At 36.9% G+C, this 21,214-nt stretch overlaps 1 protein-coding gene across 2 annotated transcripts in view; it reads right to left on the bottom strand.

Moving 5' to 3' along the window:
- Positions 1 to 21,214, bottom strand: part of Ret (Ret oncogene) — a 291,614-nt gene that overhangs the window by 95,083 nt on the left and 175,317 nt on the right. For both annotated transcript variants that reach the window (XM_069844593.1, XM_069844594.1), the window contains exons 4-6: positions 18,821 to 18,953; positions 14,290 to 14,552; positions 3,230 to 3,380 (exon numbers count right to left, since the gene is read on the bottom strand). In XM_069844593.1, coding sequence (XP_069700694.1) covers positions 3,230 to 3,380; positions 14,290 to 14,552; positions 18,821 to 18,953 — 547 coding nt within the window. The remainder of the gene's footprint in view (positions 1 to 3,229; positions 3,381 to 14,289; positions 14,553 to 18,820; positions 18,954 to 21,214) is intronic.

Below are 21,214 nucleotides of genomic sequence, written 5' to 3'. Positions count from 1 at the left end.
TGGTTGATGTTTCGGAAAGTAAAAAGTTAACTTGGTATATGTTCAGTAATTAACCGTCACTTCGTAGCAACAGCATAAAGCATTTTTGGTCTAGGGAAAATACTTTTTTACGAAAATACAATACTCTTCTTTTTCCAAAAAAAAAAAAAAAAAAAACCCGTAAAAATACTAGTGTTTTCGTAAAATAATAGTAGGACTGTTTTTCCTGGACTAAAAAAAAAAATACAATACGGCGTTACTACGAAGTGGCGGTGATGTTCTGAATGTAACAGTAGATGGCATAAGTGTACGTACAGATGCATATTATTGTAATCAAAGCTAGTTAGCTGGCGCTGTTAATATTCCGTATTCCCCTTCTTTGTCACGCGAGTTTTCAAATTACTCTAGGCCTACATATAATCATGCAATAGCATGTTGTATTTAAATTTTCCTGTATCTGTAGCCGCTATTACTACCCTATTTAATATTTCTGATATTGAAATTCTGAAATTTGCGGTCAATAGGGGAGAGAACCTGTTGTTAAAAATATGACACCACAGCTTACAAACTCTTCCAGACGTCATTTTACGGCTTTATAGAGAACTGCACGAATTGCGTAGGAAAACTGATTAGCCGTTCAGGGTAGTGCAACACGCTCGTCATCTGGTTCTTCCCGCCTGCCACTCTATCCATATTAAATTCCTAATTTATCAGCTGCGTATGCACTCACTGTTATGCAGTTTCGATCATGGGAAATTGAAACATCGTTAAGCGATTTTCGCGGAGAAATGTCGCAAAATTAAAATTTGTACTTCGCACACAATGGCTTGGTTGATTCCACTTCAAAATTTTTCAGCGATTTTATCCCCACAGTGGTTACGCTCATAAGCATGGATGGGCAACTCGTGCTCCCAAAGTGCTAAAAAACCTTGAAAGGGAGAAAGACAGACGGAGCCAGCCGCTGCAGTTACAAGTTGTTTGTAGTTTCGCTGCAAAAGCCACGGTGCGCTCTGGCGGCTCATGCAGGTGGTCGTGATATCTATTCCATGATTTGAATTTCAGAATGACGCATGGTACAATAATTATAGTAATTTTAGACAGACTATACATGAACACATAAAAAAATTATATTATTTTCTAGCTTTGTAAATTAGTTTAGTACTGGAAACACAAACTGAATACAACCTTTTCAAGATACAACAAATATAGCTGAAACACTTATTTATTATTACACTATTTGTTAATATTTCTTATTATAGGTCTTATTTGAAACATACAACGCTAGAATTTACAAGTCTTTTGCACATTAAAGAGTATTCCTCTGTTCTCAGAAAGGTAATAGTGTGTATTCGCAAACAATAACAAATTCAAGGAAGTATTTTTTACATGTCACGGCAGATGAAATAAGCTTACTTCTGAGCTCTTTCTTTATTTTGAGAGCTTTTACACTCCTTTCTTGTATTAAACTCTGCCTCAAGCACATGCAGTATATACGGAAGCAAAGAGTATATTTGGAAATTCTTACTTAGGCAACATTACGAACAGTTAGATTCCTGATTTCGCTGGAATCTGAGTGGCGTGCTGTTCTGTAGATTTATCAATTCAAGCTATAAATTTTCAGGATTTTCTATCGGCGTAAGCCAATAAGATTTCAGAAAAATTTCGATTTCTTGTTAATTGTCACTGTTTCTCCAAACTTAGCAGTGAATTCTGCTGTAGATCTTGAAGTAGGTTCTTATATTTGATAAGAAGATTTTCTTATCACTCTTCAAGATAGTTTATAGTTAAAGAAAGTGAAGTTGTCTATGTTCTACATGATACTGATACATTTCAAATTTATCCATAAATGTTCTTAGCTAGTCGATCATATGTCTTGCAATTCTGTAACTCGCACGCACAACGTGCTAATGATATTTGATATCAGTCTCATCTTGTTGATATTCCATTTTTACCTTTAGCTGTTCTAAAGCAGATGCATACAGTATTTCTTTACTAAAACCTTCACTGTTTATTTGTAACATAAAATGTCCTGCATAAGAAAGTGTAATGGAATAAAAGCTGTACCTCTCTTCTTAATGAAAAAAAAAAGATCTTTTTACTCGTAACTAAAGAGAAATGATCGGGAATTCTATCGTTTTTCATTTAAAACGATCCGCCACTTACTGCAGACGCGATCGAACATGTGTCTTGAAAGAACAGCACACAGACAGTACAGCTAGTACAGAGTCCGTTCTGCCTGCACTGAGATTGTGTTGACACTTTGAGAGCACGAGTTGCCCACCCATGCTCATAAGTAAAATAACCGTTAATGGAGTGCGGAAAATTCGCACGAGATGTTGCAAAGATGGAATACCGTATTGTGCACCACAAGCGAAGCGCCATTATTTAACTTCAACTTGTGTAGTCGTCGGTCAGAATCCTGGTTTGAATCCATGAGTATTTTATCCGTGGAAATTATCAGTGGAAATGAGGTCCTCGCAGCTTCCTAAGAAATCTTTCGAAGATGCAGGACTTGGAAAATTGTTATTTTTTTTTTGTAGTGTTATGCTAGGGACACTTCTAGAACAGTATTAGGCCTATTTATTTACAAATATGTGATCATCATCATCATCATCATCATCATCATCATCATCATCATCATCATCAGGGAGCGAAACTTGTCCGATGAAACAGGTTTGCTGTTCCTTGACTATAGGTACGGGTTTGTTTACTTGCGTGTGAATAGAGTCATGTTCAACGGTGGAGAAGGGATAGGCAGAGGCCACAGATTTTCGCATAATGATATGAAGCGCAGAATGAATAATATTCACTACTAAAATTACTATATTAGTCTATAGTAATTTATAATAATGCAGGGGAGTCGGTACACAAATTAATTAACCATTTCTTTGGATTTAAAGACTGAAATATAAAAATTGTTAATTATTTAAGCATGCCAGTAAATTAGTGATTCAGAAAATTAAAAAATACGAGTTACATGATTCATATTCATGCACTTGTACTCACTGCATCGGATGACTGTTCGCTCCTTGCCTTGATATAATCCACGTCATGCGCTTGTACTCACTGCATCGGATGACTGTTCGCTGCTCGCCTTGATATAATCCACATCATGCACTTGTACTCACTGCATCGGATGACTGTTCGCTGCTCGCCTTGTTATAATCCACATCATGCACTTGTACTCACTGCATCGGATGACTGTTCGCTGCTCGCCTTGATATAATCCACATCATGCACTTGTACTCACTGCATCGGATGACTGTACTCTGCTCGCCGCGGTCGTCGGACAACAGGCTGCAGTCATGCTGCACTTGCTGAGTCGCCGAGTCACTGAGCAGCTCGTAAGAGTAGCTATTGACGGCCACAGAGTCCTGGTCCGTGAAAAGTAGGAACTCCCCCTGTAACGTGAATAGGGAAATTCTTATGTCCTTGTAATTATTTTATTTAGGAACACAAGTTATTTTGAATTAGGATATTACTTCACATATGAGTCACTGTCGTGCCCTTCTACATGAAGTTTGTATTATTCACCTTTAAAGGCTTGATATAGTTCTTTTAATACGGTAAAAATTGTATATATTGAAAAATACAGAGTTGACAAGGTCGTTTTTTGTTTCTGTCAAAATTCATTTTCACTTAAAAGGCTTCTTTCAGACGATCCCCATCGAATGGTGCTCATCTTACTTCAATTTTCATTTGAGGTTAGAATTATTGTTGTACTGCGAACAACAAACAAATAGTATTACGAATGTGTGAGCTTTAAGAAACTTGGGTCACAGGGAAAATGTAGGAGAAAATGGAAAAACATCAACACAGGAAAAGGGTAGAAAAAAGTACAGGAAACGAAACAAGGAACTAAGAAGAGAATCTGATAAGGGGAAGGAAGAATGGATGAAAGCGAAATGTAAAGAAATAGAGGATCTAGAGAGAAAAGGAAGATATGATTTAATGTACCGCGAAGTAAAATGTTTGGACTTGACAAATAAGAACAGGAAATCCGTGTGGTTGGTACAAAACGAAAAAGGATTCTTTATTTTAAGGGAAGACGTTGAACTAGCGCTTAGGGAAATGAAGAAGGGGAAAGCAACAGGAGTTGATGGAATTCCATTGAATTAGTGAAATGCTTGGTGAAGACAAGAAGGAAATTCTATCATTATGCAACGAAATATATGAGCAAGGCGACTGGCCTGAAGATTTTACGGAGACAGTGTTGCTTCCAATACCGAAGAAAAATAATTCCAAGAAATGTAACGAGTTCAGGACTGTCAGCCTGATATCACATTCGGCGAAGATTCTCCTGCGAATACTGAATCGACGTTTATATTCTAAGATGAAAGGACAGTTGGAAGAAGGCTAGTTTGGCTTCAGGAAGGGAAAAGGTACGAGGGATGCAATTGGACTGCTACGAATAATCGGCGAAAGAAACCTAGAGAAGAATAAAGAAGTGTACGTAGTAGAGTGGATTGGAATAAACTGATGGGAATCCTGAAGAAAATTGGTGTGGATTGGAAAGAGAGAAGGCTGTTCAATAATATAATCTTTATATGAAACAACAATTCAAAGTTTTCAGTATATAAAGGAGGAAAAATGTCAGGAGGAATTGAAATAGGGAGAGGAGTACGTTAAGGATGCCCTTTATCAACTACCCTGTTCAACATCTACTTGGAGGATTTAGTGAAGAACTGTTTTCAGAACATGGGAGGGGTGATAGTAGGAAGAAGAATAAAGTGCATATATTTGCTGATGATATGGCGTTGTTAGCAGAAGAGGATATAATACTAAGGGATACGCTACTTACTGGACAGCGAAATGACGGCTGTAATTAATATGGGATGGAGATAAATGGAAATAAGACGAAGACCATGGTCATAGGAAGAAAAATAAAGAAGGTAAACTTACGAATACTAAATGAGGCAGTAAGCTTAGAGCAAGTGGATAGTTCAAATACTTGAGGTGTACTATTAGTAGTAACATGAGCTGCTGCCAGGAAGTCAAAAGGAGAATAGCAATGATATAGGAAGCCTTTAATAGAAAAAGGAGCATCTTCTGCGGACCTCTGGAAAAAGAACTAAGAAGAAACTGGTGAGTCCTTTATGTGGAGTGTGGCACTGTATGAGGCAGAAACATGGACATTACGACGAAGTGAAGAGAAGCGAATAGAAGCATTTGAAATATGGATATGGAGAAGAATGGAGCGTGTGAAGTGGATAGATAAAATAAGAAACGAAGCTGTGTTGGAAAGAGTGGATGAAGAAAGAATGATGCTGAAACTGATCAGAAAGAGAAAAAGAAATTGGCTGGGTCACTGGATGAGAAGAAACTGACTACTGGAAGACGCACTGGAAGAAATGGTGAACGGGAGAAGAGTTCGGGGCAGAAGAAGATATCAGATGATCGACGACATTAAGATATGAATCACATGCAGAGACAAAGAGGAAGACAGAAATAGGCAAGATTGGAGAATGATGAGTTTGCATCAGAACACTATGAATGAATGAATGAGTGAATGAATGAATGTAGATGTCAGAACAATATACATCATTAGAAGAAGGAATAACGGAAAATGCAAGTAACAGACATTTATTTCAAGCTATTATTAGCAAACTCATTTCTAAGTTCATTGAATTTCCTTTCTTCATACAGCTTTCTTTAATGACAGGTAAAACTATCGAATGTAACAGTACTGTACCTTGTTAACTTCTTGTCATGTATTCTGTGTGTTAAAATATGACTAAATTGTCGTAAAAATACGTTCCCTATAGAATATTCTGAAGTGCAAATATTTGTGATGACGATCCTCCGTTATTAATAAATAATACGATTAATAGATGCTATTGTGGTCTGATTAGTGGTATATGTAGCTAATCGGCGATGTATGCATTGGAAGGGGAAAGGAACTGGCCATTCTACCACATTATCTCCTGGCCTAGTTGCCTCATGAGTGATGCCTTATTGGTGTTACGTATGAGGTTCAAACCTGTCTTCGGACAGTTGACTAAGCAACAACAATAGGTGCTACAAAATGCTAAAAATGTGTTTCTAGTTATTTTCGTCGCTGATCATTTGAGAAAGCGACATATAAGAGTTCAAATGTACTGCAGACTGCAAAGCGGACTGGCGAATGCTGCGCTGGGGGTTAGCTAACACGCGCACTCAAACAGACTTCGTGATGAAGTTGAACCGGCCGATACTGAGATAGCGAAGGGCGAGCAGTTCGAAAGTCACTTTCTTTGGGAGGAACGGGTAAATAGGCAGCAAAGCGAATGTACAAATCATAGATGGGCAAGCGTTGTGTCGTGACTCAATTGAGCTGCAGTCTCGAACGAGGTGCTGTGCCGTGTGGATGGAGACAGGCAGAGCCAACAAGCCTGCCGGAGTAGCATTCACAATGTCTCTCTCAAACCTTCAATCTCTTCAAACAAGCGCAAATTTACTGAATTACAATGCTGAATATGGATGACATTGTTGTAAAGACAATCAATAAAATAAAATCTAAAGCACTTAAGCACCGTCAGTTTCGAACATTTCCGAAAGATGTGGGTCAACATTATGAAGATTTAATTTACTGCACTGAAGTGAGCTGGCTCAGCCGCGGTCGGATGCTACACAGATTGTTCGAACCACAGTCTGCTATATAGTCACGAAGCTTGGGATGATTTTTTTGCATTTCTCGCGATAGTTGCTAGCCGCTTGGAGCGCTGTGAGTACTAGGAACAATAGACTGTGTCACTGCCATCGTGATCTAATACAGGTCGTAAGGCAGACCATGTGACTCGTTTAACCCGGTCACTAAGGGCGGCGTTTCAACCATATAAATTAGTTGGAATGCATAAAGAGTAACATATATTTCTCTAAAATGTAGTGTATTGCATTAATAACATTTAAAACAATGATATGGGGACACTTCAGACATAATTCCTTGCGAGTTAATGTGTAATATTATTTTTGGTGTGAAAACTACTTTGTTCGTATTTGTAATACCTGCCTTTATTTCGATTAAATATTACGAAATTATTGTACATTCATTTATGCACGATTCAATAATTTTCAGTTGCACCGCACGAATATTTAGATATGTTGAAATTATAGGTTATGTTTACTGTACCAGTTGCCCCTTTCTGTCTAATTTTAGTGTTCTTCAATGTCCTGCCACTACATATGTATGTTATGTCATATGGATATTATAGGTTACGTTTATATATTTAACTTATATTCCTATATTCGCAATTATACATTATAATTAAGCATAATGTCATGTATGATACCCATCACATTCTATTTGTATTTTAATACTACAATTGAGTAATGAATTATTGTATTTATCTACTACGTAAGAGACGAAGTAACACAATCGTACGTACACTAATTTCATAGGAGTGGTATGATAAATTTTCTGTCTACAATTAAGGAAGGTAGATGTGCTAAATTAAAATCACAATATAAATTCGTTTTTATTGAACCTCAAAATAGCTTCCATTCTAAACTTAAAATGTTGATGCGAACAGATTATGTTAACACGTAAAATTCTCTTGACATTAAAATAGCACAGTTTTGTAATTCTGTAAATGGCTAAAATACAATAATTTGAATAATAATATGGAGATGTTTGTGGTACTATAAATATTGTAAGAAAAAGAGGTCAGAGTTATCCTTCTTCCGAAAGATCCAGGAAGGTGAGTTTATAAAATATAAGAAGATACATTATGAAAATAATATATAAACCTTATGTATTTCACATTTCAATAGTGGAAGGAAGGTGTTAATTTTTTCAAAAGAATACGATATCGAAAGTGCAATACATTTTATCGTCTCCTGGGGAAAGGGTCTGTGATGAGGCGATAGTAGCGATCCTGGTGGTGAGCAACTATCTATGTTTGCATATTTAGCAAGTATTGAGCTTAGTAACTGTATATATTAGACTGTGGTTCGAACTTCGTGAGGTAATTGCTGAATCATGTGACCACAGGGATTACCTGTTCCTGAGTTAGAAGACGAAGATTGGGTAAATGACCTGACATTTCTGACCAATATTTGTGAACATTTGAATCAGTTAAATACACATTTGCAGTGAAAACAAAAAATATATATAGTGGATGCGTATGGAGACGTAAAAGCATTCATTTCGAAACTAGATATGTGGAAATCTTAAATTTTAGAAAACAACCTGTACCACTTTCCTAGTCTCAACTCTTTAGCAAATGTGACGCAACAAAAACTACAAAGTTACAGCAATCTATTGGAAAATCTACATATAAAATTTAATTGTCAGCGATTCAGAGGTTTCCTACAAATGAAAAATAATTGTTTATTGTTTGCTAATCCAGTGACTGTTGATGTGCGAAGTGTGCATTTGAATTTACAGTTGGAAGTTATAGGAATGCAAAATGACGTAGTCATTAAAAGTAGGTGTCAAGGTCTATATGGCTCAAGCTTCTTTAAATACTGCCAAACTCAAAATACCCGACCCTTTGTATATTTGGTTACAAAATGTTAGCCATGTTGTGCTCCACTTATCTATGTGAGCAATTATTCTCCTTAATGAAATATGTTAAATCAGAACGTAGGTCTCGTTTGAGCAATGAATATTAATTGTTAGCAATATTAAATATTGTCCTCACGAATGAAGAATCAGATTTTGAAGACATCTGCAGACAGCAATATAATGAGGCTAGGGCTGCGTAGCGGAATCCGCCAGAGAACCGTCCGGAACAGCTGTGTTCACATCTCCACACCTCCCTGTACCACTGGTTGCTGTACCCTGAGTCGCAGGGTTCGTGTGGTATAATAGCAGACTGAGTCCAGTAGGTTCGCATTTTCAGAGCCACTGTCTGCCGCCGGCATTCTTACTCGTCAAGTAGCCGTGACGCATGCTGACAGAACAGAAGGGTGCACGGGAAAGATGAACAATGTCACATTTCCATTAAGGGTGAGATGTTGATCTGTTTCAGTAAATTACCAGAGGCGTAGCGTCAATGTAAGCTAAAAAGCTTAGCTTCCCCAGTTAATAATAATTTCATAATAAACCTGCAGTTTATGGAGAAAATTATTTATTAATTTTAATAGAATTTATATTTACGCGTTAAATATTGTGATGCGGCAGCTCAGGATGATTTGTGATGCAGCAGTAAACAAGAAGCCTGCACACACCAGCTTCCAAGCAGACTGGTTTCTTCTGTGTAACCCACCCCGCAGATTTTCCATCCCTTTCTAACTAAACTACCCTAGTCGCAAGGCTCGCAAGAAGCTAGCTTTAACATTTAAAATAAGTAGTTTCCGAGTTATCCATATTCGTCAATTGTGTTCAGTTGAAGTGTTAGTGTGCATTGTGGCTGATATAATAAATAATGAGTGAAATAACAGTTCCTGACACTAATTTACTTGAATTTTTTTTAGGACAATTGTATTATCAAGACTGACTTACGAACAAAAGTGTGATTTAAAAAACAAGTGACCGACTCCCTTGCTGTCAAAGAAGGACACAACCAAAAGACAGACGCATATTTACGTAATGATACTAATATTGTGATTTCTCTAAGTATGACAGGGAGTGAGCTAATGTTATACGTTTAAGTGTCTATTTGTTAAGAGATATGTGTAAACCATGAAATCATATTTTACTACGTATCATTTGAGGTTTTAAGACTGTATTTTTGTAATACGTTTTCTCATATTGCATGAAAGACAACTTGAGTTAGCTTCCCCTGCTCAAAATTTCACGCTACGCCACTGTAAATTACTGCAAAATTTATTGGTTTTTCTACTTGAAATGAAGCAAATGACAGATAAATGTATCCGTAGTTTTAATTCTCCTTTATCACTTTTGGTAAAAATAACACTAAAGTTTGTAGTAGTACAGTGAATTAGATAACGACATCAGCCTTGAAGGAATTGTGACCTTGTCAATGCTGTTAAGGATGATGTCATTGTCTAAATTACATCAATAAATTTTGCGGTAATATACTGAAATCGATCACTATCTCACCCTTAATGGCAATGTGACATTGTTCGTTTTTCCCGTGTACCCTTCAATTGTATGTGCTATACATTTCATACGATCTGTAATGCATTCTTTTTTCGGATATTATGTTTAAGTTCTGCCTAATTTCGGGCATCTGTCACACTCATTAGTGCTTACGCAGTGGTCCACGACCAAGAGAAAATGGAGCAATGCTTGAAATGTTAATCTCGGCCAGCGTGTGCTGTGTTGTCTCAAGCAGTGACCACACGAGCGCAGGCAGTCCCCGCATAATGTACGACACATCAGCCAAGACGAGTTCCAGTATAGCTATTGGTGTGGAACCTGAGAAAGAAGTCGGACCAAGTCTCGTGAAAGATTTTAGCTCTGAATTAATAGACGATATTAAAAATGAAAAGTTGAACAAGTTTAACGTTGCGAAGATGAGTTTTTCTTAATAGTTTGTGCAGATTAATTTTCATACCCATGCTTATGAACAAAAGTAGGCTATGATATCGACTGACTTGACTTTCCAATACGATATGGTTATGTACCCATGTATATAAAAGTAATTCTTCCGTAGCGCCGATTTTTGTACGTTGGTAATATGCATTGCCGTGGCTGGCAGTAGCTACCCCTCCCTCTCACCCAGCGGTGGGGGTTAATGTGTAGTTTCCGGGGTAATTAGTGCCGCCCTTTTGGTGAAGCTGGTCGTACTTTTTCCACCCTCTCACCTTTGTCTCTACCACCGCCCAGTGACGTAACATGTTTAGCCTTGGTTTTCCAAGACCGTCTCCAATACTCAGACCTTAATACAGAAAAAGGATGGCCACCGCTGCGGTAAAACCATTTCCATTTATGTACACGGTTCCGCCATATCCTTATGTCAAAATAGTTATGTTTTTCGTATTTATTAGTTGAATTACTAAATTTTGTCTTAAATAAACGTTTAGCGTTAATTTATGAGCAATGTTAGTTTCAATTTCAAAGGTGAGACAACAAGATAAGTACGGTATGAGTAGAAACACATTGCTATGAAGTTATGAACTGGACAGTGCAAACGCAGCCTGAAAATAGTTTTCAGTAAGTTGAAAATCATACTGTGAAATCCGTGTAAGTTATTGCAGTATACAAAAGAATAGGCCTAACGTATACTCAAACTCTATAACACAATTAAACAAGGTGTCAATTTGGACTACTACTGCTGCTGCTACTGCTACTACTAAATCAGCTTATATTTTATATTTTTAATAGATGGATGTTGACAATCTAGGGTCCTTAACCCACTTCGTCCTGAATTTCACTTCTTTATGTTTTGTCACTTTTAGACTTAGGGCCAACTCTTCATCACTTCTTTTTCACTTTTCTCGATAAATGAAATGTTTTTCCCTCGTTCAACACCTTTGTATAGTTATTAATGATGGAATGTATTCTACACCGTCATCTTTCATATTCAAGAAAATAACACAGTCACTTTAAACAACTGTAATAAATGAAATCACACTTCTTTCCTGAACATCACTTTGAAACTGATCAGAAGTGCTAATACTGTCCCTTTTACACCATTCCCTGAAAAATTCTCCTTCTCTCTCCATCTGTTCTCCTTTCCGTTGATGTGGATTCTTTCTGGCGCTAGAATGACTGACAGTACGGTATGAAGGTTGGTTAGGAAATATGGTTCTTTAGTCGTCATAGGTAAGATTCGAAATTTCCCGACGAATACCAAAAGCATCACCATTTACGATAGGAAAAATATCTTTCCTAATAACTAATCTAGGTTCAAAATGTTTTATGTGTATCACTGTCATTTTAGGAGGATAGGAACTGGCCACCCTACCCCATTACCTCATGGCTTAGTTGCATCATAAGTTGTGCCTTGTTGGTATCATTTGTAAGGTTCAGATCTGTCTTCATACAGTTGACTAAACAACAAAAAACTGTTATTTTCTTAACTTGGAAATTGTCACCATTATGAAACTAAATCATTTGTCACGTAGTGAAGTTGTATTTTTCGGGAATTTAAGTGCTGAAATATGAGACACAGATCCAGTATTATAATTATAACCCGGTACACAACACGAACGGCCCATTTCACGACGTAATTAACACAAGAAAACATCATAACAAAACCACGTGGTAATCGTGCTTGGACCGCCACCGGCGCCATTTTGGCCCCTATCGATACCTTCATTAAGGTCTGAGTATTGGAGACGGTCTTGGTTTTTCTGAACCGACGCATGCGACGGACTGCACGAGAGATAGTGACTAGCGAGTGGTTCCTGAGGTGCGAGGTGATTCTTGGCTACAAAGCGAATGCGTAGTAAATTGTGAACTACACAACGAAACCAAATATAAAGTTATATATCGGCTTCATATAAAACCATCTGCCCTCCTGTAAGGGTGACCACAACGATCCAGAAAACAAATACATAATAATCATTATATAGAAGTTTAAAATGAAAATACATACAATAAATTTCAAAAGAAAATTAAAGTGAAGGTGAAATGTATTAGGCCTACTTGAAATAGAGATGAAATTGCAAAATTTGAATTGAATCCTTTAGGATTTTCTCAATGATGTAAAAGTTGAATCCCTTTCATTTTAAAAGAGATGGTACCACGAACTCTAAAAAGAAGTCCGTGTACTGACCAACGATTAGCCATGATGTTACACTGCTTCCTAGAATACGAAATGCAAGGTTCACATATTATTCTCTTTTCAACATCAGTAAATTTTGGCTAATGTGCATCTCTTTCAAACCTGATGGTCGGGTCTAGTTCTGTTTCTGTCTTGTTTTTTCTGGCAATGACAACAATATCTGCTCGTCTTGTTGAATCATTTTCCTAGATACAATGCACTTCTTCATGGACTTCTAATCCCTGTTGTCTTAATGCATTATTTACTTACTTTTTTATATATTTATCATGTGTGTATATAACATAGGTCTATATATGAATAACTTAATTTATTGCATTATTTACTTACTTCTTATATACATATTTATCATGTGTGAATGATTAAAATATATAACATAGGTCTATACATGAATAACTTAATTTAATGCAATATTTAATCACTACAAATAACGTTAATAGTCTACATGCAGCCTAATACACGTAAACATCGTAAATATGAAAAACGCACGGAAATACCGTAAATATGCAAAACTCACGTGAACATGCAGAATGCACTATATTGTATACCGGTACCGAAATTATAATATAAAACACACGTATATACCGGTATACCGAAAGTACGTAAAGCACATATATACTGGTGTACCAAATATATACAAAAACACACATATAAAACGGTACTGAAAATATGTAAAACAGGCGTATATACCGGTATCGGACATATGAAAAACACACGTAGCCTATATACCGGTACCGAAAATATAAAAACGCTATATAGGCTACTCGGTCCGAAAATATGCTAAACACACGGATATGTTATACCGATACCAAAATATGAAGAAAAAAAAAAAAGAACACGTATATAGCGCCTACCAAAAATATATAAAAACACACGATATGTACCGAAAATATGTAAACCCGCTTAGATACCGGTACTGAGAATATGTAAAATATGTAAAACCCTATATCGGGATCAAAAATAAGTTATACCATAATATGTTAGCTAAATACGTATACGCTGCTACTGAAAACATCTAAAAACACATTAAAGTTACCGAAAATATGTAAAACACGTAGACTATATAGCGCCTACCAAAAATATGTTAAATGTTTATATGGACCTAGTGGAAAAAACACATACTGTAGTCTATATACCGAAGATATGTAAGCACGTACATAGGTACCAAAAATGTTAAATAGTCTACTTATAATGTATAGGCCTACTGGTACAAAAAACGTCTAAACATACATACTGTACATACCGAAAATATATAAAAAAAAGTATAATATAATACCAAAAATATGTCAAACACACGCACATACCGGTACCGAAAATATGTAAAACACATGTACTGTGCATATCATTACCGAAAATATGTAAAACACATGTACTGTGCATATCATCACCGAAAATATGTAAAACACATGTACTGTGCATATCATTACCGAAAATATGTAAACACCTTATATAGCCTACTCGTCCGGGACACACGCAAACAACACAAGAATACGTGGCAGGTGTAAATAAACGCAGAAGTACAAAGAAACACGCTAATGCGTAGTTTACGTGTAGTGACATTAATACTCAGCAGCTGTAGAAGCGGACGCCATTTTTTGTAGTGTTTGTTTATCGATTAGGCCTCTTCAGATGCCGCTTAAGAAGCCGTGACATGTCTAACAATGTGCGTTGTCAATATTAACTTGGAATCACTCACCTCGCTGAGCCGAGTGGAGTTGAGCAGCAGCCGGAGCTGCTGAGCCACGGGCGGGTTGTCGTCTTGGTCCAGCACGTGCACTGTCACGGTGGCCTCCGCCTTGCTGACTCCACTTCCCCCCCTGCTCAGCAGGCACGTGGTGTGCACACTCAGCTTGGAACCCGGGCCCTGTGAGCCGGTCCCATCGGCTGCCGTGTCCCTGTCCAGCTGCTCCCGGCTTTGCAGGGATGCTCCGTCACTCGCCAGGGAAAAGTATTCCGTCCCTGCGGACACACAGCTTGCTGGCTATTTACTAGGGTTCTAGCCCTGACTACACTGTAGCGTGGCAACATATAAAACAGAGTTTCCGTTCTCGAATCGAGCATGATGTCATTGTTCCACACGCATTAACTCGTGACACAGAAATTGGGCATTTTTACACTTTAAGATTGGCCTAACATTGGCTATATTATACTGTCCAAAGTAAACCATACTTCACAGCAGGGTTTAAGCTAGAAAATAAATAATTGTCGCAAAAATGCACAAATGAAAAATTATATTAGTGCAAATTGCGAAATGCTTTTGCAATATTATAAATAATTGTGTAGAAAGATAAGATTAATAAAGTACGCAGAAATAAAAAGGTATGTAATTTTTTTCTTTAAGTTTTGTTACTTTCAATCCATCTTACCACACTCTAGATATACTCACAGTATGTAAGTAAATCATTAGACGTAGGTATGTTTAGAATCAATTACTGTTGAATTTACATCACATTAAAATACGTTATTTTATGGGGATTCTAAACATTCAAATTCTTTATTAGTAGGATCTTCAAGATTTACTGTAGCAGAGAGATAACTCTTTTTACTGAAAGGAGGTTTCTAATTACAGATTTTACAAGATTCATGCAACTAGATCCTCGCTCACAACTTACAGTATGCGATGGGATTATATAAATCAAGTAGAAGAAATTGTTCTCTTAACTTACACGAATTGCACTAACTGTTTGAAATCCATTCCTGAACATCTATTGCTCAATACCTTCTTGAACATTGTCCATGCCATTAGCATTTCATTTAATTCAGATTAGTTCAAACACATCTCTTGATTTCATATTTCTCCATTTCCATCTTCGTTTCTGAAGTCCAATGTGATTGTCGCATTTCTCCACATTTACATTCAAAGTTTGTTGTATTGTTAGAAGTCGAGTAGCAAAATGCGACAAATGCGACTGCGATTTAAACCCCGCTTCACAGAATCAAAGCAGATGACTTAATTCCCTCTCCAGTCTTACCGGTAGGAGCATTTGGGTTCTGCGCTCTTCGAAATGTAACGAATAAGACACAAGTCCAATCTGCACTTGCATAAATTATCGCTGTTCACTAACGACGCGCGTATGAACGATGCGGACTGATATGATAATTATGCATTCAGCCGTCACTGCGACGTGGCAATGTTTGCGTATGATACTGGCAAGCATGTCGGCTCTGCTCGTATGCTATGTTAAGTTTTGTCTCTAGGAAAACCCTAACCGCAGTATTCAACAACCGTCATCAAGACAAGACAATAAAGTAATTCAGCTCTAAGATAGGTTCGAACCCACCTGAACCGCGCGCAATGCATCTTGAAGCGCAAGAGAAGAATCAGTGTTGCAAATGGCTTACATCTGCAATCTGTGACGTACGTTGAGCAGATCACACCAATATCATCACTGATGTATGAATTTTCGATGTGCATGGATAGATTATTTCCTCACTACGAAACAACTCAACTATCGGCCGATGCGCTCCCTACGGGAATACCACGTTATCTGTGAGTAAACGCGGCAACATTGCTGAGAGACTGCATCACAGCCTCGGCTTAGCTTAATCTTAGTGTTAATGCGATTAGCTGTGTTCTCATAGCTTGCAAAGCACTGAACCTGAGTGCGCTCTGCCCTCCGTCCTCCATTGGCTAACTGCTACGCGTCCCTCCAATGATAGGAAACATAACTAGGTCCTATACTATAACACTATTTCTAACATGAATTGAGACTCGCCGTTTAAGCTTATGTAAAAACTTCAAAATTTTAAGAAGTTTGAAAAAAAAAATAACTTTCAATATTTCTTAAACTTGAAACGCACCACTTCTCCTCTGGAAGTAGTTAATAAATACAAAAACAGTATAAGCGTTCTTTACGGAAATTTGGAAGATAGGCTATATTAGTAGATGTTAGATCTATTGTGCGACTCTTCAATTATATTCTCTCTGTTCGGCACGGCACCATTGCAATTAGACGTGCGATAGGCTTCGTGTTGTAATCGCCAAATCTTCGTAGTTCTGCTGTTAGCTTGTATGCATCTATTTTAGTAGATCAGGGCACTGCAGTTGACCAGGTGACTGTTTGTGACGATACGATGACGTCACAGCGTGTTGCTGCACATATTTTCCGCCTCGGAAGTTCTCTTTGGCGGGTAGTACATGGCAATCCTCGGCCTCATCTCGCCAAATACCGTCTTGCTATCACCAGTTCCATCGAAGCTAAATAACCACACATTTGATACAGCGTCGTTAAATAACCAAGTATATACAGTATATACACGAGAAGATGTTTTATCAAATTAATATTCTTAAATCAGCGAGGAGATCAAGAGTAACGGACTTGAAATTGGTCCACACAACTGGCTTCATAGGGGTGAAGTACTCGCCATTAAAATATTATACAGCTTTATTTACTGAGGTGTTGGTTTCTTTTTCCTGTAAGCATTTCGGTACCTCTTACGAGTATAGTACGAGGTCTAAATAAATTACGTTCCTACTGTGTTCCTCCACAAACCTGTCACTGCTACTGGAGATCTGGAGTGGATAAACCAAGTTGACTTGTCCCTTACTCCTATTTCCACCTCAGATTACAATAATAATGTGTCAACAAATTCTACCTGCGAAGTTCGAAGGCGATATCGGGAAAGATTTTCTTCCAAATTTTCCAACGATCCATAGCCTCATGAATAAATTATATAAAACTGGAAGCGTTACAGATAATAACCCAGGAGAACGCGTGCTGTAGCAGATGACACTGAACATCTCGGAAAATTCCCCAGAAAAAGGCGCTTCATGATCTTTCGCAGGAAATGGACGTGTGCGACCCTGTGATCAGGTGTGGGATTTAAATGAAGTTCATGACGGCGAAATTGACTCTACTGTCTTTCTGTTTTCGGAAGAGCCCTCATTTCATATCCAGGGGTATGCAGACACTCAAAACGGCAGATACTGTGGCTCTGGAATAATTAATCCATCCAGTAGGCTAGCTTGCAGTTCTCGCTCTACTTTAAAGGAAGCGGCTTTCCCTCTCAGTTTTGCACTATTCTTATGTCAAGTTGGAATAGAAAGCTGAAGCATATTTTGATAAATATAACCACGGTCAGCTTTTAGTGAACATATTTTCAACAGTCAACATTTTTTCACCAACATTAATTCCGATATGGATATTCTACCCCCCAACAGAAAAGGTAAATTATGAAATATATTGGAATCAATAGAAATTTATAAAGATAAGCTTGTTAACCTTCATAATTTGAACGACAAAGCTATTTATGATAATAATATCCTCTTTGACCTCTACATCACTTCCGGTTTGAACAAAAAAAGATCAACGTAGTATTTGTTACGTATTCTTGGTCTTGCTCTTCAGCATAGTCAGTCCTCTTTAAGATACGACACGCGGTAGAACATCTACATCGTAGGTGAGTTCAACATGTAAATTGTAGTAATGTCCATTCTTCCAATGTATTTATTATTGTACTTACAATATAAGAACATATCTTCTATTTTTGAAACTTCTTTTTTTTAATTTTTTAACTTCATTGATGTTAATTTTTAATTTCAAATATTTTGGAATGAATAACATTCACATCTTGTCATTCATATTCTATAATATTTTGATATTTTAACATTATTCTTGGGTCACCATCAGTATTACTTAAGATTTATACATTGTATTATCAGAATTGTATTATATATATATTCCTTCTATAAGATATCATTTAAAAATATTTAATAACTATTATTCAAATTCATTTTTAATTAAGTTTATAATGAAATTTCAATTCAATACATTGGATCATTTTACTTTTTAACGATGTTGTCTTAGACTTTGTATTTTATAAATTTTATAATTTAATAGTACATTCAAGATCTTTATACATTCCATTCTCTTGTTGCAGTCGTGGTACAACCACTGATGATGGGGGAGCACAGCCCCCGAAACATGTATGGTTTCTAACCAATTTTATTTATTTTATCAATAAATAGTGTTCAGACAACTGTAATAATTATCTCCATTATTTTTAATCTTTACTTATGAACACTGTTGTATTTTGACCTTCTAAGTATTTAATAACCACGGTCATTTAAAATTTCTGTATCTGACGTAAATACTTTACACTGAAATCAGACATTTAAATCGTTATGACTGTTTACAACAGACATTCTACAGTGTCCACATGAACACACCGGCTCGCTTACCTCGCCTAGCCTAAAAGCTACTTGATGAATGCTATGACTTGCTTACCGTTGGTGAGGTTGTAGCGTAGGGAGTAGTGGGGACACATCCGGGGTACAAACGGAGGTCCCAGACGTCCCAGCACGGTTGCACGCTGGTTCTCATACACTTGGAACGTGGCGGCCCTCCAGAAACACAAGTCCTGCAACAAGGACCGAGCACAGTGCTTGTGGAGCAATGGTAAAATGAAGATAAAAGATATCTGCTCTCTGTGTTCTCTTGTTACGAATACATCACCCCTCCGAGCTGAACGGATAAACATCTGTGTGGCTGTGGAGTGTGAAATTGAACCGCGTCTTGCAGGCAACTTCGGTTTGTTACTCAGACAGGATAACTAGCGCAGGAAAACAATTGAGATGAAGCGAGTTCGGGAAAGTTTCTCTAGTTCTAACACGAGAAACCACTGTGCGATTACAATAACTGGAACTTGGATTTCTGCGGCCGTCAGCAAAACAGCGTGGTTTGTGTTCCTCCCGTGCCATGAATCTAGTATTTTCTTTGTTTAATTTCCACATACTGAGAACGATCCACATTCTATTGAACGTTATTACAAATAGATAATACTCAATAGATCTGCAGCTGCAAAAACATAAATGAAAAGATCATTAGATAGACAAAGTTAGCTTTAATAACAAATTATTCCATTTTGTTCATGTAGCAAGATTCTAGCAATGCAAAAAATTAAACTAGAATTTTTCCGTGCTAATTAGCATACTTAGAATATTTTTAACAAAAGAAAGGAATAAATAATTCCGAAGTTTCATAAAACTGTGACTGTGCACTGCATCCGTTTACTGAGGGCTCGTGTTCTTCACTATGTGGGAACCAGTCCCATTTTGTTATTTATGGGAGTAGCCTATAGTTTAAATGGTCAAGCAATTGTAATGTAGTTTCAGTTTTTATGACTTAGGTTTCATTTTAACAATAAAAACAAATTAATGTACTATAAATTATACCATTTGTTTTTATTTAAAGCTGCTGTTTTGTTTCTTAACGTTTTCGCTTTCATTTGACATCTTCAGAAAATGTGTAGGCCTATTATGAAACAAGTTCATAATGTTATACTTGATGGCACGAGTCAATTTTTAGGGAAAGAGCGAAGCGAAGTTCCTCATTTTGACGAATGCAATAACTGTATAATATTATAAACGTGTTTCATAAGTTATTTTTTGTACGACAGCATTATAAAACAAGTAATAAAGAAATAGCACCAGGTTTCTAATGTTGCACAGCTTGATATGGTTTATGAAGAAAGAGGCTGCTATGGCAGCAAAGATGTATTAAATATTATGGCATATTATTTATTATTAATTGTCATTATTGAGTGTAATTACTGCGACCGGATATTTACCCATTTATACATACAAATCTCGCTATCACGCTTGTGGAATACCCTACCCAGTGACATCAGAGACTGTCGGAATTTAGCAGTGTTCAAAAACAAACTTGTTAAGTATTTTATTACTGCGTAGAGTAGGTTTAATTTTTACTTAATTGAAAAAAAAAATTCTTTCTTCTTAACTTCTACAATAAACTGTCTAGCCTTTATAAATCAGTTGACTCAGTTGACATAGTTCTGTTACTATGCAGCCCTTAACCTATCAGCAAATTCAGTTTCGTGATTTACTTCCTACCGTCACGTACGCCAACAATGTGTGCGAGTTTGCGATCGATGTTCTTCCTGGCGTACCGTGGGTTTAGGTGTACCACAGGATTCAATTCTTAGACCTCTACTTTTTACGATATGTATAAATGACATATCACAGTAGGCCTATATTAAACACTGTAGACATCCTATTTGCTGAGAACTTACAAATACACACACACACACACTCACACACACACACACACACACACACACACACACACACATATATATATATATATATATATATATATATATATCTGCACCTACACCGGCAATAATGACGCAATAAATGAAGTAAACAATGACCTAAACGCAATTACTTCATGAACGAAAAAATCTGGATTAAAACTGTACTCAGAGAAATCACAGGCAATTATAATGGGTCATCAACGACTGTTAAGTTAAGTAAATAAAACAAATCTTACTTACCTCCTATTAAAATAAATGAATACATAACCTCTCAAGTGATACAATAAAAATCTAGGAATTTATATGGCCACTAACTTAAGTTGAAATACTCAAATCACACACGTATATAAAATATTTTTTATGAAAATTTACACTAAACATCCGAAATTTCCTTCCGATGGCTCTCAAGAAGAATTTAGTATAATCGCTCTTGATGCCGCATTTTGATTACTATGATATTCCTTCCTCTAATCTTAACACGAGACTGACAGACAGACTAGCGTGTTCATAATGCATGTGTTCGATTTATTTGCAACATCCGTACATCTGACCGTATTTCACCTTCA

This window comes from Periplaneta americana, chromosome 13 (genome assembly GCF_040183065.1).
Source record: "Periplaneta americana isolate PAMFEO1 chromosome 13, P.americana_PAMFEO1_priV1, whole genome shotgun sequence".
Taxonomy (NCBI): domain Eukaryota; kingdom Metazoa; phylum Arthropoda; class Insecta; order Blattodea; family Blattidae; genus Periplaneta; species Periplaneta americana.
This window is presented reverse-complemented; position numbering and strand designations above follow the sequence as displayed.